This window comes from Lacerta agilis, chromosome 13 (genome assembly GCF_009819535.1).
Source record: "Lacerta agilis isolate rLacAgi1 chromosome 13, rLacAgi1.pri, whole genome shotgun sequence".
In the NCBI taxonomy this organism is placed as follows: Eukaryota; Metazoa; Chordata; class Lepidosauria; order Squamata; family Lacertidae; genus Lacerta; species Lacerta agilis.
This window is the reverse complement of record NC_046324.1, coordinates 41,408,702-41,423,599: the sequence shown is the minus strand read 5'-3', so window position 1 is coordinate 41,423,599 and position 14,898 is coordinate 41,408,702. Positions and strand designations below refer to the sequence as shown.

General features: G+C 43.7%; 1 protein-coding gene across 6 annotated transcripts in view; it reads left to right on the top strand.

Annotated features, from left to right (window-relative positions):
* TRRAP (transformation/transcription domain associated protein) overlaps positions 1-14,898 on the top strand; it is a 175,689-nt gene that overhangs the window by 24,854 nt on the left and 135,937 nt on the right. For all 6 annotated transcript variants that reach the window (XM_033166488.1, XM_033166487.1, XM_033166486.1 and 3 more), the window contains exons 22-30: positions 3,006-3,157; positions 4,562-4,761; positions 5,930-6,147; positions 6,252-6,449; positions 8,289-8,549; positions 9,620-9,781; positions 10,851-10,947; positions 12,758-12,879; positions 14,631-14,801. In XM_033166488.1, coding sequence (XP_033022379.1) covers positions 3,006-3,157; positions 4,562-4,761; positions 5,930-6,147; positions 6,252-6,449; positions 8,289-8,549; positions 9,620-9,781; positions 10,851-10,947; positions 12,758-12,879; positions 14,631-14,801 — 1,581 coding nt within the window. The remainder of the gene's footprint in view (positions 1-3,005; positions 3,158-4,561; positions 4,762-5,929; positions 6,148-6,251; positions 6,450-8,288; positions 8,550-9,619; positions 9,782-10,850; positions 10,948-12,757; positions 12,880-14,630; positions 14,802-14,898) is intronic.

Here is a 14,898-nt window from a genome sequence, read left to right as displayed (position 1 = left end):
GAGATGAGCGCCACAACCCCAGAGTCGTCCGCGACTGGACCTAATGGTCAGGGGTCCCTTTACCTTTACCTTTAGACTAAGGCAAACAATTCCGTGTTTGTGTGTGTAGCGTTAGTTATTAAATACTTGCTTGGTTTGAGCTTTCTTGCAAATTAATCCAACAGAACCTGCCACTTAAATGATGGGTATATTTTAGTTTGCATATTTTTGTTGTTGGGCTCGCATCCCGGCTGTGAACTCTTGAATCACTTAACAGCATTTGGCAGGTCACGATGTCTAAGCTTTGATCCAATTTGGCCTCTTCTCTTCCTCGCCATTAATGCTTTTTATAAATAGGACTAATTATCCTGTTGCGCCAAGACAGGATATTTTCACTTCATTGTTGCCAGACAGTAAGTGGAAACCTTTCTGGCTAAATTTCTCTCCCCCTTAGCGTTACATCTCTGCCGTTCTGAATTCAACTACACCATTATTTTACTTTGAATATAGACTAGAAATCTGTCTTTGCGTAGACAGCCATAAAACGAAAAGTGCTATAGATATGCCCGTACTAAATAAAATTCCTGCCAGCTTTTTCGGGTTGAGTAGGAAGCAATCTCTGTTTACACTATGCATTCACAGAGCTGGGAGTAAAAACAGTTGATCTCTCAAGAACTGGAATGAAGTGCCAACAGAAGAAATCCATCTTTCGTGTTAGCCTTGTATAGTGAGAGAAGTTCCACCTCAGTGGTCTGTGGAAAACTTATTGTTTTTTCATTGAAAACTTGAGAAAGGTTGTGTAGGAGAGGCAAGCGACCAGTTTCATTCATGACTGGAAATACTATTTTCCCCCCTGCAAACAAGAGTGGCTCTGCTGTTGTTTGGGGGGGGGGCAAGTCCTTAGCATTCAAAGGTCACTTTTATCTACATAATTTTATCTTCAGCATTTAAGCATGAATGATTGGATTTCCTTTCACAATCAGTTAGGCAATGAAATTTCTTATTTCATGGCTCTCAGATGAATTTTTCAGCTGGATTACATTTTATCAATGTCCTATTCTGGGCGCCTGCTTTCTTCATCTCGGAGCGAAAACATACTTTCGTGTGTGCATGTGTATTAAATCGGAGAGTAAGTCGAGATGATAACTTTTATTGGGCTGCCTTGGGTCGGCAAAACCATGAGCCCCGGAGCTTCACAGAGTGGTTGCCGTGAAAGGACTCCTATAAATCGTCATTAACTTGGTCTCAGGCTCCAAGATGCCGTTCCCGAGTCTCATTTATAGAGTCCCTTTTTTGCTGTCGCGCAAGGTTTTTTGTACGAAAGTTTGAATTTCTTTATGAGATGCTTAAAGCAGCATTTTTGCCATTTACAGTGTGTGCAAAGTGCTTGTCTCGTTTTCTCTTTAACTCTTCTGAGAAGGCTTGTAAGGGGACCATTTTGGAGAGCAAACCTTTGCCACGCCGCAAGGAGGAGCGTGAAGCAATTGCAGCTGAAGTCTGCGCAGAGCAGGAGGAAGGAGCAAATGTTCCTGAGCTTCTAGATTATTTTGTGGACCTTTCTTTACCTAAATAGAGAAAACAGCATTGTACCTTTTGTGTGTGTGTGTGTGTGTGTGTGTGTGTGTGTGTGTCAGTGACTTCAGATCTCAGATCTTGCTGGATCAGATCAAAGGTCCTTCCAGGCATTGTGGGACAGACAAAAGAAAGCAGAGCGTGTAGTTAAACTATGAACCTTGCTCCCACAAAGTTGTGCTGCAACCCTGGATGCCTTTATAAGAGGATTAGACAAATTCATAGATGATAAGGCTATCAGTAGCTACCAGCCACCATGCTGATGCGCTTATCTCCACAGTCGGAGGCAGTAATGCTTCTGAATACTTCCAGTTGCTGGAAACCGCAGGATTGGGGAGAGTGATCTTGCACTCGGGTCTTGCTTGAGGGTTTCCCATCATGCATCTGGTTGGTCACCGTGAGAGCAAGATGCTGGGTGGGCCATTGGCTTGCATCAGCAGGGCTTTTGTTACACTCTTAGGCAATCCACACTCAAAGCAGCCATATACCTCTTCTAAACTTGGGAATTCCATTTGCTTGTCAAATCCGCTGATAGTCTTCTAATTTTTCTAATCCTCTTTTAAACAAACAAACAAAAAATGCTGAAGGGCATATGGCTGTGACCAACGAGACATTGATAATGAGAAAGAATTTACAATAAAGTAGACCAAATATCATTACACTTGCAAAATGCACGTCCCAGCAAGGCTTACAGCGAGCCCTACAGTACAAAACATACTTTATTATTATATTATAATTATTGGTGCTATTTTTTATTATTGTTGTGCTGAAGAAAGCTCCAAGCAGCTGAAACCTCAGCTGCTTAGAGCATTCTTCAGAGCAAGAATAATTCTTGTGCAGTGCGGTTTGTCGCTGTGAAATGTATACTTTGCAAGTGTAATTATATTTGTCACTTGCTAAGAGCATCCTTCAGTAATTTTTGTGCTTTGTACTTCACTGTAAGCCTTGCAAATGCATTCATCATTTTGTCTATTTTATTGTGAACTCTTCTCATTATCAATACGTTGTAGTTGATAGTGCTGCGCTCCTCACCATTTTTTTTGTGGTTGCTACCTAGAACGGTGCCCTTGCACGTGACTTTGTAGTGTAATCCCCTCTTAAAGCTTCTGAAGTCAGGGGTTTCCCAGACTGTGGTCTGCAGACCCTTCAGAATTCAAATTGTAATACAATAAAATGCAATGTGCAAAACAAAGATGCAATAAAAATACAATAAAAAATAATAAACATTGGCACAGCACATTATAGTTTCTAGAATTGGCGGCGGGGGGGGGGGAGGGGAAGAAAAGACCAAGCAATTTTCAAGTGGTATGGGGGAGAAAATGTTTGGGGACCACTGATTTAAGCCAGCGGGCATCACAAAAGCTTGTGCAATTTTTTGGCTAGGCAGCTTCTAAAATGCATCACTTTTTTTTGTTCTTATGGTTTGCTGAAGCAAATTATTTCCATTGTTTTAGGCCATCGAGACTGCCTTGGACTGCTTGAAGAGTGCGAACACAGAGCCATACTACCGGAGGCAAGCCTGGGAGGTGATCAAATGCTTCTTGGTGGCCATGATGAGCCTGGATGATAACAAGCATGCTTTGTATCAGCTTCTTGCCCATCCCAAGTAAGATTATTTTATGATGGCTTGCAAAATTAAGGTTGCCAGGCTGCGCCTAGTTCTTGGGGCTTGCATTCTGTCCATAAAGTACAGAGGGTTGCCTCTTAAGTGAGTGTTACTCGGAGTAGACCCTTTGAAATTTACGGGCCAACATTAGTCATGCTCATTCATTTCAGTGGGTCTGTTCCGAGTTGGAACAACATTGTACACAACCGAACATGTTTGGTGGCTTGGATGATTTGTAGTGTAGCTGCACAGTGTTAAGAAAGAAGGAAATAAATGGGCGGGGAAACACGGGTTGCTGATCAGACACACTGATCAGGGGGCAATATCCTGGTCCTTCTCAGGTTCATGGCTGGGTGCCTTTTCATGCTTGCCAGAGGGTGGTAAATGGATCCCTGGTATTTAGTTTGAATCACTGTTAAAAGGAAAGAATAGACCCCCCCCTAATTCCCTGGAATTGATAACACTTGCCCATGGAGGACTTAAATGGCAGCCAGGGACAGCGAACATCTTGCAGTGCATAGGAACCTATGCCTTGTACTGTCTTCACTGACTGGCAGCAGCACTCCTGGGTTTCAGGAAGTTTTCTCTCTTTGCCTTACCTGGAGATGCCGGGGAATGAACATTGGGCCACCTGCATGCGAAACAGATGATCTCCAACTGAACTATGTTACTGAACACTTCGCTTGCATTTTAGAACGTTCAAAATGCTTCATATGCATTAGTTCAGTATTCCTTACAACAGCCTTATGGAAAGCTCAACAACACTGTCCCGTTACTATTATAAATAAGGGACTGAGGCTGAGATATATTCCATTGCCCAAGGTCATTTGTTGAGTTTGTGGTGGAGGCAAGATTTGGATGGGGGATTTCCTGGTTCAAAGCTCATTCTGTTGGCACTGATCTTGCAATGTTAGTAAACATTGATTTTTTTTATTGCAAAACTTGAGTTACTCAGGGAATTACTGTTCCTATTTTAAACCAGTTTTAGGCATTTAGATGATGCAGTAGACATTTTGATAGTAAATCCTCAGGATGAAATTAGCCTGTCATGTAAGACTTCAGCTTGGTGCTCCCGTTATCCCTTTTGAGCTCTGGGTAAGCGAACACAAACTCTCTTGGCTGTATCCATACCATTTGGTTGCAAGCCTTGACATGTTTGCCATGGTTTTGAGAATCAGATTCAGATGGCTAGCATCAGCTGTGGCCTGATCCTGATCCTTAGCTACAGAGCTACAGTTCTACGATTCCGCGATTCCATGAGCTGCATCTCCTCAGTGCGACCTTGTGGCACAGGACACATCGGATGTGGTTTCAGATCAACTGCTCATCCCTCGATTAGAACAAAATGTTCTCTCTCAGTTAAAGTAAATCTGTAAAATTGCTGATTCATTTTGCTTTTTGCAGCTTTACTGAGAAGTCGATTCCCAGCGTAATCATTTCCCATCGGTACAAAGCCCAGGACACACCTGCCCGTAAGACGTTTGAGCAGGCGTTGACAGGGGCGTTCATGTCGGCAGTGATCAAAGACTTGCGTCCCAGCGCTCTTCCATTTGTAGCCAGCTTAATTCGGCATTACACCATGGTGGCAGTTGCCCAGCAGTGCGGTAAGTAAATGTTGGGCCAGCCATCACCAACCTGGTGCCCTCCAGATGTTGTTGGACTACAGCTCCCATCAGTCCTAGCCAGAACAACCTCTGGAGGGCACCAGGTTGGTGACTCTTTAACAAGAAACCAGGAGTAAAAGCACTGCAGTTTTGTTTTCAGGCGAAGATATCATTCTTTTTCAGGTCATTAAGCTCACGTTGTTGATACCTGGTTTTAATTAGTTTCTGTGAATGGTGCCATTCACACTTTTGTATGCTGTCTGAAATTGTCGTGATAAATGGCAGTTAAGAGGAATACAGTGGTACCTCCGGTTACGAACAGGATCCGTTCCGGAGGCGCGGCTGTATCCTAAAAACTTCATAACCGGAGGCACCCTTCTGTGCACGAGCACGGCGCAGTTGAGCGCTTCTGTGCACGTGTGCGGGGCAAAAACCAGAAGTTACACTTCTGGGTTTGCCGCAGCCATAACCCAAAGATTCCGTAACCTGGAGGTTACACAACACGAGGTACCACTGTACATAATTTTTTGGGTGGGTGGGGAGGTCTATGATGGGAACAGTTTATGATATTTAGGTATGGTGTGGAGGAAGTACAGTGGTACCTCGGGTTACATACTTAACTTGTTCCGGGGTGCCGTTTGCGTGGCGAAAAACACTTCCAAGTTATGGGAGCACGTAAGCCGAAAAAACATAACCCGAGGTACGACTGTAGATGGAACCGACTCCTTCCCCACTTCTTTGCCATCAAAGAACTTGGGCTCACCCACTGAAATTTACTGCAGATTTTGGATGGGCAAGAAAAAGGGCTTCTTTGCACCATGTGGGATTGATTTGTGGAATCCACTGCCACACGATATGGCAGAGGCCAATGGCATCAATGGCTTTAAAAGGTATTTACCCAGCCTGGCAACAACTCTTGGCCACAATGGCTAAGTTGGGCCTCCATGGTCATATGCAGTATACCTCTGGGCAGCAGTCGCCAGTGCCTTCACTCATTCCTTGTGCGCTTCCTGGAAGCATTTGGTTATACCCGTGGTCCGGGGAGATCAAGACACTGAACCAGGTGGACCTTTGTTCTGACCCAGCAGGGCTGCTCTTTCCTTCTCATCTAATTGAAGCCTCCTTGTTTTCTGCTTCCTCCTCTTCCCCGCCTTACTATAAATCCCAGGTCCATTCTTGCTTCAGTGTTACCAGGTTGGAAGCCAGCCCAGCACGGCCATGTTCCACAGTGAAGAAAACGGATCCAAAGGCATGGATCCCTTGGTGCTTATTGATGCCATCGCCATCTGCATGGCGTACGAGGAGAAAGAGCTCTGCAAAATTGGAGAGGTGGCGCTAGCCGTGATATTTGATGTTGCCAGCATCATCCTGGGATCGAAGGAAAGGGTAACGAAGCTCACTTCCAACTTTGCAGATGCGATCTTGCTTTGAACAACCCAGCCCCTTGCTGACTGATGCACATTTGCTTGGTTCTTTCCTTAACCCTCTAGGCTTGCCAGCTTCCCTTGTTCTCGTACATCGTGGAGCGGCTGTGCGCTTGTTGCTATGAACAAGCCTGGTACGCAAAGCTTGGGGGAGTGGTGTCCATCAAATTTCTCATGGAGCGACTGCCTCTCATTTGGGTTCTCCAGAATCAACAGACTTTCCTCAAGGCGCTGCTGTTTGTCATGATGGACCTAACAGGAGAGGTATTTAACACTCATATCAATTATAGGAAGCTGCCTGGACCAATGGTCAGTCCATCTTAGTTCAGTATTGCCTGCAGTGACTGGCAGTGGCTCACCATAGTATCTTTTCTAGGTGTACTTAAGAGTTGCTGGGGGTTGAGCCCCAGACCTCCAGCATGTAGAGCTCTATGACATGAGTTTTGGTCCCTGTCCAGATGGCTTATTTCAGTAATGATACTTCTCACTGAAAACTGGTGGAGAACTTGGAGGTTCTTACACAGATGCTTAGTAGTTGTATGATTTTTATCATGAAGGACATAGTAGATTCATCTGGCTTGTTCTTAGTAGGCATTCACTGTGAGTGAAGTCAGCATCATTCCTGTTTCACAGGTGTGTTGTTGGGCCAGAGATTGCTTGACCTGCACTATGCAGGGTTGTGATACTAGCCCCCATTTAACCACAGTTAAGATATCAGACACGGGCAATTTCTTCTGTCTTGGGATCACATTTTCGTCTCTTACCTTCACAACTGTTAAGGGGTATATTGCGTTATTGTTAACCTTGAGTAAAGGCTAAAAAGGAGTTGAAGTCAGCCTTAACCCGTGCCTTCAAAATCTGGTTAAATGGGAAGGTTAGTCAGCTTTTGTGTCCCTCATCAGGGTTCAAAGAAGGCGAGAGGGAAAGGTACTCCTGCGAGGAAAGAGATTTTAGGAATCCAGATTAAAACTGGAGCACCGAATCCGCTGCATGTGGACCTGCCTTTTTCTCTTTCAACTTTGTATGTGTAATTACTATTTTTGGTTGCATGGAAAACTAGGGAAGCGTTCAGTTGCTAAATAGCAGTGTTTCAGTGTGACTAAACGTGGGGAAGAAAAACAGCATGGAATTGGATAAGCAAGACTTTTAAAGATAACTGAACTTCACTGAAAGCACACGAAAGCTCATACCAAGAACAAACTTAGTTGGTCTCTAAGGTGCTACTGGAAGGATTTATTTTTTATTTTTTATTTTTTATTTTGACTATGGCAGACCAACACGGCTACCTACCTGTAACTGAACTTCACTGAGTGAGGTTTTGTCATGTGCTCTGCATCCAGACACTTTCACTTTAATGATGAGGTGTGCTTTGAAATCTCAAATTGGGAACATTAAACCACCAATTCATTCTGGCTTTGGAAATGTATTTGTGTAGCCAGCACAAGCTGCTATCATTGGCCCTTTGTCCAGCGCCAGTCTGACCCCCCCCCCCCCGGCCTTGTGCTACTGCTGCCTACCTGGCATGGCTGCTTCCTGCTTCTTTTGTCACTGCCTCCTCCTTCCTGTCTGTTTATCCAGCAGCAGCGGGCAGTGGTGCTTATTAGTGGAGCCAGATTGGTCCTTGGCTCCGTTCTGCAGGAGTGGCTGCCATGTTAAGATTTCCCAAGACATAGTGCAGATGTTGGGTACTGCATCTTGGTGAATTTAACATGGTAGCTGTGGAATAGAGCTAAGTGCCAGCTTGGCTCCCGTAATAATAGCATCATGGGCACAATCTCCCATCATGATACAATGCCCATGACAAATAGAAGATGCTGGGCAAACACAACTGCAGGCAGGATGGGAACTGGGATTAATTGACTGGTGGTGGCAGCAAACAGCTGTGCTGCACCGTGGCTCTGACAGTGTCAGGGATGGTGGTCCTGATGGCGATGGGCCCTTGGAGAAAGTGGGTGACCACACTGGCCCTCTGTATAAAGTTTCCAATCCATGTCCAAGCAGGAATGTTCTTGCAAGCTGGTCACTTCACTGTTGAATTTGGTACTCCGGTGTTGCTCATTAGTTTGCATTGGCAACACACTGACACTTCTGCAACCTGCATAGGTTTCGAACGGAGCAGTTGCAATGGCCAAAACCACCCTGGAGCAGCTCCTGATCAGGTGCGCGACTCCTCTGAAAGATGAAGAGAAAACAGAAGACATCCTCTCGGCCCAGGAAAAGTCTTTCCATCATGTGACCCATGACCTGGTGCGAGAGGTGACCTCTCCAAACTCCACTGTAAGGAAGCAAGCGATGCACTCCTTGCAGGTGCTTGCCCAAGTCACGGGGAAAAGCGTCACTGTGATCATGGAGCCGCATAAAGAGGTGAGGTGGCCTGTTAACGTTTAATTGTCTGTGACACATGCAGCAGGCTGAGATAGCAGTGTGAACTGTACCACTGCAATCTGCTGGTGGGTGAGGAATCACATTTCACAACACTTCTTTATTGGGAAAAAAAAGCTTTCTGGAAATGGAAAACTAGCACATTTATTATTTGTAAATAGTAAATCATTACCACCAGAATGGGGGGAACTGGCTTGGCTAGAATCTGTCTCTTGGATGTTCTCGGTGTTTTGCTTTCAGGGTTAGGGTTAGGGTTTTGCTTTCAGGGACTTTTCACAAGAGAGAGCATTCAAACATGAAATCCCCATGTTGCAGCTTTAAGGGTTGCAGTCTACTCTTGCCAGTTCAGAATGCTGCTGCCTCATTCTGCTGTATTTTATTAAATATATATATATATATATATATATATATATATATATATATATATATATATATATATATATATATATATATTTAACATTTACATACCACCTTCTCCTTCAAAGAGCTCATTTCATCCTTTTAACAGCATTGTTGGGGATGATGGAAGTTGTTAGTCAAACAGCATCTGGAGGTGTACAAGTTCCCTAGCCCTGCTCTAACCACTCTGGCTTATTTTATTTTCTTGAGATTTACGTGGAATTTCTCTTTGCACTGCACATTCTGGGAATCCTCCCATGCGATTACTTTTCAGGCCTTTTCTTTGGACCAGTGTTCTATTCTGCTTATACTTTGCTATATCCACTTTTGTGCAGTGTCTGATGATCTTGTGATAACAGGAATTTTGAAAGATTAAAATACTATGATTAGTGCACAAAGTATTAGCCATGATTTTGACCATGTATGTCATGGAAGCAGCACAGAGGTTATCTAATGATAGCAACCAGTGAGAGTCTTTGCAGGTTTAATTGTGGATGGTTGTATTGAGGGAGTGGTGTTTACTGTGTGTCCTGAATTTGGGTTTGATAATCCTGCATATAAGAAGAGCCTGTGATGATTGAGGGAAAGAGAATGATGTCGTTTAGACCACGCAAACCAAGATCCCTCTTCTGATGCTCTTTGCTATTTTCTAGGTCCTCCAAGATATGGTTCCTCCGAAAAAGCACTTACTTAGGCATCAACCCGCAAATGCCCAGATTGGTTTGATGGAGGGGAACACATTCTGCACCACACTTCAACCCAGACTTTTCACCATGGATCTAAATGTTGTAGAACACAAAGTGTTCTATACAGAGGTACTTCCCTTTGGTCTTTATGTTCACAAATTTTAAAACTTGTCTCCATGGGTTTATCCACGATGCAGTCTTGGGCTACCACCCTATGTACACATACTTGAGAGTAGCAGGAATATTTTTTTTGGGGGGGTGGAAACCATAGTTCTTAAACAATGCAAAACTGATACAAGTGAGAAGTATAAGTATGCTTAGTAAATCTGTCATTCACCAGCTGTAATTAATTAATGTTACTATATTTAGACATTCATTATGTGCCCTTGCCAGAATGACTTGGCTTTTCTTCCTGGCGCAGCTATACTTGTTTATTTTGCAAAGTTTAAGTTGGTTTAAAAAAAAAAATCCTTTGCAATAACCTCTTGTAAGGTGAAATGCATTTTTATATGGGCAGACATTGTATATTCCACATAGTTTTAAAAGAATTGCGATGTGCAGCTCTGATCTGCTTTTTATATGGGCCAGATGCAGATAATTGAAATACCTTCACTGTACTGTATTTTTTTTGACACCTGCCGAATACATTCTTATTTAGACAAGGCTACCCAGATGTTTAGAAAGTTGGTTGTTTTTTTAGGAGTTTTGATTTGTTTTAGTCTATTTTATTGCGGTTTGAACCTCTTGTGTGTTTTAAATTACAGTTGTAGATGTTCAATTGATAATTTTGCTTTATCTTTTCTCTAAACTGCTTTGATGTTTTGCTACAATCAAGCAGTATATAAATTTTATAAAATAATAAATGAAATTGGGACTATCAGACTGATCCATTGTTCGTAATAATGGTTCAAAATGGACAAAAAGGTAATGGTATACAATATTTAAGTAAGCAATTTGGAGCACTTATGTAATTACAAGGCAGGGTGCATCAGTCTAGTCAAATTAAAACAGTGAACAGTGATGGGAAAATACCTTCCAAAATGCAACACCTGATATTTTTTTGTTAACGAAATGTGAATGGTTCTGTTTGGCTCCAAAGCGCCTTGTTAAAATGACAGGTAAACAATTTAAAGTGTGTTTAGAGCTCCGCTCCCTGGCTCAAAACAAGGAGTCAACTCTTTTTCAACTCAACTTCCAGCTGTTGAATTTATGTGAGGCTGAAGACTGTGCTTTGATGAAATTGCCCTGCTACAAGAGCCTTCCCTCATTGGTACCTCTTCGGATTGCAGCGCTGAGTAAGTTTAATAAGACTTGAGAATAGGGGGGCTATATGCTGCATTGTATAGAAAGCACTGGGGTTGATGCTGTAGCGGGAAAAGGATGGGACCCTGTAGATTTAAGGATGCCCGCAGCCTGTACTAGCATCTGCAGCATAGTAGTGGGATGAGCACCAACTTAACTACATAAACATATGTGGATCCCTCAAACCAAATTACACTGTTGGTTCACCTAGCTCAGTACAGTGGTACCTCGGTTTAAGAACAGTCCTGTTCACGAACGATTCGGTTTACGAACTCCGCAAAACCGGAAGTAGTGTCCCGGTTAGTGAACTTTACTTCGCTCTAAGAGCGGAATCCGAATGGTGGAAGGGCACCGACGGCGGGAGGCCTCATTAGGGAAAGCGCGCCTCAGTTTAAGAACGGTTTCGGTTTAAGAACGGACTTCCGGAATGGATTAAGTTGGTAACCCACTGATACACTTTTAAAAACTGGTGCCATGGAGCAAATCCAGCAACTTGTGCAGGCGTGAGGAACCCTTTGGCTTTCCAGTTGTTGCTGAACCACAATTCCCATCATCCTGGGTCATTGGCCATGATTGCTGAGGCTGGTGGGACTTGTAACTCGCTTTTGGAGAGTATTGGGGAACCTCAGTTGGTCCAGAATATGGCAGCAAGGATGTTGGTGGCTGTTCATTCAAGAAGACCATATTATACTTTTTCTGAAACAACAGCAGGGTTGGCAGTTGGTTTTTGGGCGCCTTTAAAAGTGCTGGCGATGGGCTTTTATGTCCTGGATAACTTGGGTCTAGGATATGTTGGGGATCGCCTTATCTTGCATCAAGCTGCTCGGTGCTCAAAGTCTAGTAGAGAGACCTTTCTGTGTCATGACTATAGTGGAAGCGCAATAGGATGGGGCCTTCTCAGTGGCTGCACCCAGATTGTGGAAAACCTTTCCTGGTGATGTTCATTTCATCTCCCATGCTGTCTGCTGCTATTTGCTGAACACTTCTTTATGCTAGCAAGCTTTTGTGTTGCAGGGCAGGTAATTTTTTTGTGGTGTCTTAAGTTTGGCTAGGGACGCAGGTGGCGCTGTGTGCTAAACCACAGAGCCTAGGGCTTGCCGATCAGAAGGTCGGTGGTTCGAATCCCTGCAACGGGGTGAGCTCCCGTTGCTCAGTCCCTGCTCCTGCCAACCTAGCAGTTCGAAAGCATGTCAAAGTGCAAGTAGATAAATAGGTACCGCTCCGGCGGGAAGGTAAATGGCATTTCCATGCACTGCTCTGGTTTGCCAGAAGCTGCTTAGTTATGCTGGCCACATGACCTGGAAGCTGTATGCTGGCTCCCTCGGCCAGTAAAGCGAGATGAGCGCTGCAACCCCAGAGTCGTCCGCGACTGGACCTAATGGTCAGGGGTCCCTTTACCGTTACCCTTTAAGTTTGGCTAAGTAAATTAACATGCAATACTAATTCCAATTCATTGGCAGAGCCAGGGGCCGTGTTCACCTGCCAGGAACGGGTCACAGCCTGTTTCTCTTCACCGCTTGTCATTCACCATTCTCTCCTCTTGTGGAACATTTTCCCTCTCTTCACACATGGTGAATGGCCCAGAATTCTAAATGTGCTTTGAAAATCGGCTACTTGTAAAACTGCAAATGATTGCCGCCACCCCCTCTTCTGAAGCCTGTTGCTGTTGGCAAAGCATGTTAAGCCGTCTGTAATTTGGGAAGAAATCAAAGAAGTGTTATAGAAATAAAAACAAAAGAGTTGTTTCTTAACCTTTTGAATTTCCAGTTAATAAGGAAGCTCAATTTCCTTTGATTTTTGCAGATGCCTTAGCTGCCTGCAATTATTTGCCGCAGTCGAGAGAGAAAATCATTGCTGCGCTTTTCAAGGCACTTAACTCAACAAACAATGAACTCCAGGAGGCAGGAGAGGCTTGCATGAGAAAGGTTTGTGGCACTGAAACAAAGCTGCTTTGTATTGACTTTTTTCTGCTCAAGAGCTGAGTAACAAGGAAGCTGTTTTGCCATTGGGATTAATGGCTGCTCTGTTTATATCTCTGTTTGCATGATGCCAGTGTAATTGGGGCGAAATGAAGTGGGTTATTTTTTAAATGGCTTGATCTTGGGCATAGAAGTTCTCTTCTGCCTCTCAAACGTGTACAACCACTTTCCAAAGAAAGAACAAAGTTGTTCTGGGGTGCTTTATTGATTTCTTGCTGTTATGGGCCCCATAATCTTGGGAGTGGGCTGTTGATGTCATAGCTATAATGTAACTGAGTGTTTTTAATTATGGTACCTAAATAGCTAATGTAACTATTGATTGCTGCTTAAAACCTGCACCGTACTCTTATTGAACGGCAGGGCTGAAAATGCATTGAAACAGTAAGCAGGTGCTGGGTCCCCGCAGACTTTTATAGACAAAATATTGAAGCGGAAGTCTTTTCAAAAGATTTGGAAAATTGAGTTAACTGTCCTACATCTTGATGGAAGAGTTTACGTGGCCCAAGAGGCCACTGTAACTAGTCTTGCCATTACCCAGATCCATTGTGACATCCACCACCAATTGATGATAATGACCCATGCAAGATGGAGCCCAGTATGTCTAGGGTTCTGGAATAAACTGTAAATGCAGGCCAGGCAAGGGCCTTGGGCAAAGACTAAGGTGCTGGGTCAGGACCATAATGAGCAGTCCTGCAGTTGTGGCACATTGTTTCAGCCAAACTCAATAGTCTGGGCGTCTGACCTGGTGCCTTTTTCTGCAGCTGTTGGCTTCTTCTAAGCAGTGAGGTTTCGGGATTTGGGGACTCTTTTGGAGAAAGCCTTTCTCATGATCAGGTCTTTCCTGATCCTCCAAAAAGTTTGGCCCAGTTACCAGAGTCCAGATGGCACAGATACCTTCCTGGGAAGGACTAGAGATTCCTGGGCTGGGACCACGGCAGACACGTCATTAGTAAATGCTGTAAATGGAGCAGGCTGGTTTGTTTGTGTGTATGTCCTATGTGGTTTTGTTTGTATTCTGCCTTCCTGTTGAACTCAGGGCGGCAGACACAAGATTTCCAGGTGGCCTTCCATCCAAGGACTGTCCACACCCAGACTTGCTTAGCTCCAACAAGCTCTGACACAAGTGCATAGCTCTGTGATATCAGAAGTTTGTCCTGTTGGAAATATGGGTCTCTAAAGTTTCTTAATGCTTTATTGGAGGAATCTTCCTTCCACGTGGAGAACATAATTGCCAGTGTGAAACTTTTTCCATCTGTGACCCAATCCAAATGTATCACTTAAGCCATGGTTTGCTTTTCTTAACCACAGTTAAGGTTTTTTTCTTTTTGTTTTTTTAAACCCAAACCATGTTTAAAGACTTAAGGCTAATGGTTTGATTCCCCAGCCATTGCAGTCTTGCAGCTTGCAAGCGGTTTCTCTGCTTATCTACTGCTACATGCATTCTGGAAGCAGTCTTTGTTTAACAATTTCAGTCATGGGTTTTCACTCTGTTTGGGATTTTTACTAACTAGCAAGAAACCATAGTTATGTCTGCACTGGGCCTGTGTACTTTATTTCTCAAAAGTCACAATTATTTCAGTAGGTTTGTTTTTCTTTCCACTCTAAGGATGCTTTAAACTTGCAGTCAAAAATACCAGCTTACGTAAATGCTTGCATAGAAATACTTTTATGAAGTTGCCTATGTTACTTCCTGTCAGTTTTTGGAAGGTGCTACAATTGAAGTTGACCAGATTCACACGCACATGAGGCCTCTGCTTATGATGTTGGGTGATTACCGAAGTTTGACGCTAAATGTGGTGAACCGCCTGACTTCAGTGACCCGACTGTTCCCTAACTCCTTTAATGACAAATTCTGCGATCAAATGATGGTAAGAACATGGAACTGCTTGAATGGTTTTTAAGCAAATGTCACCCTGAAATCGAAAGTTTCAAATAGGAGGCTTAAAAGCTATTTAATAGATTTGT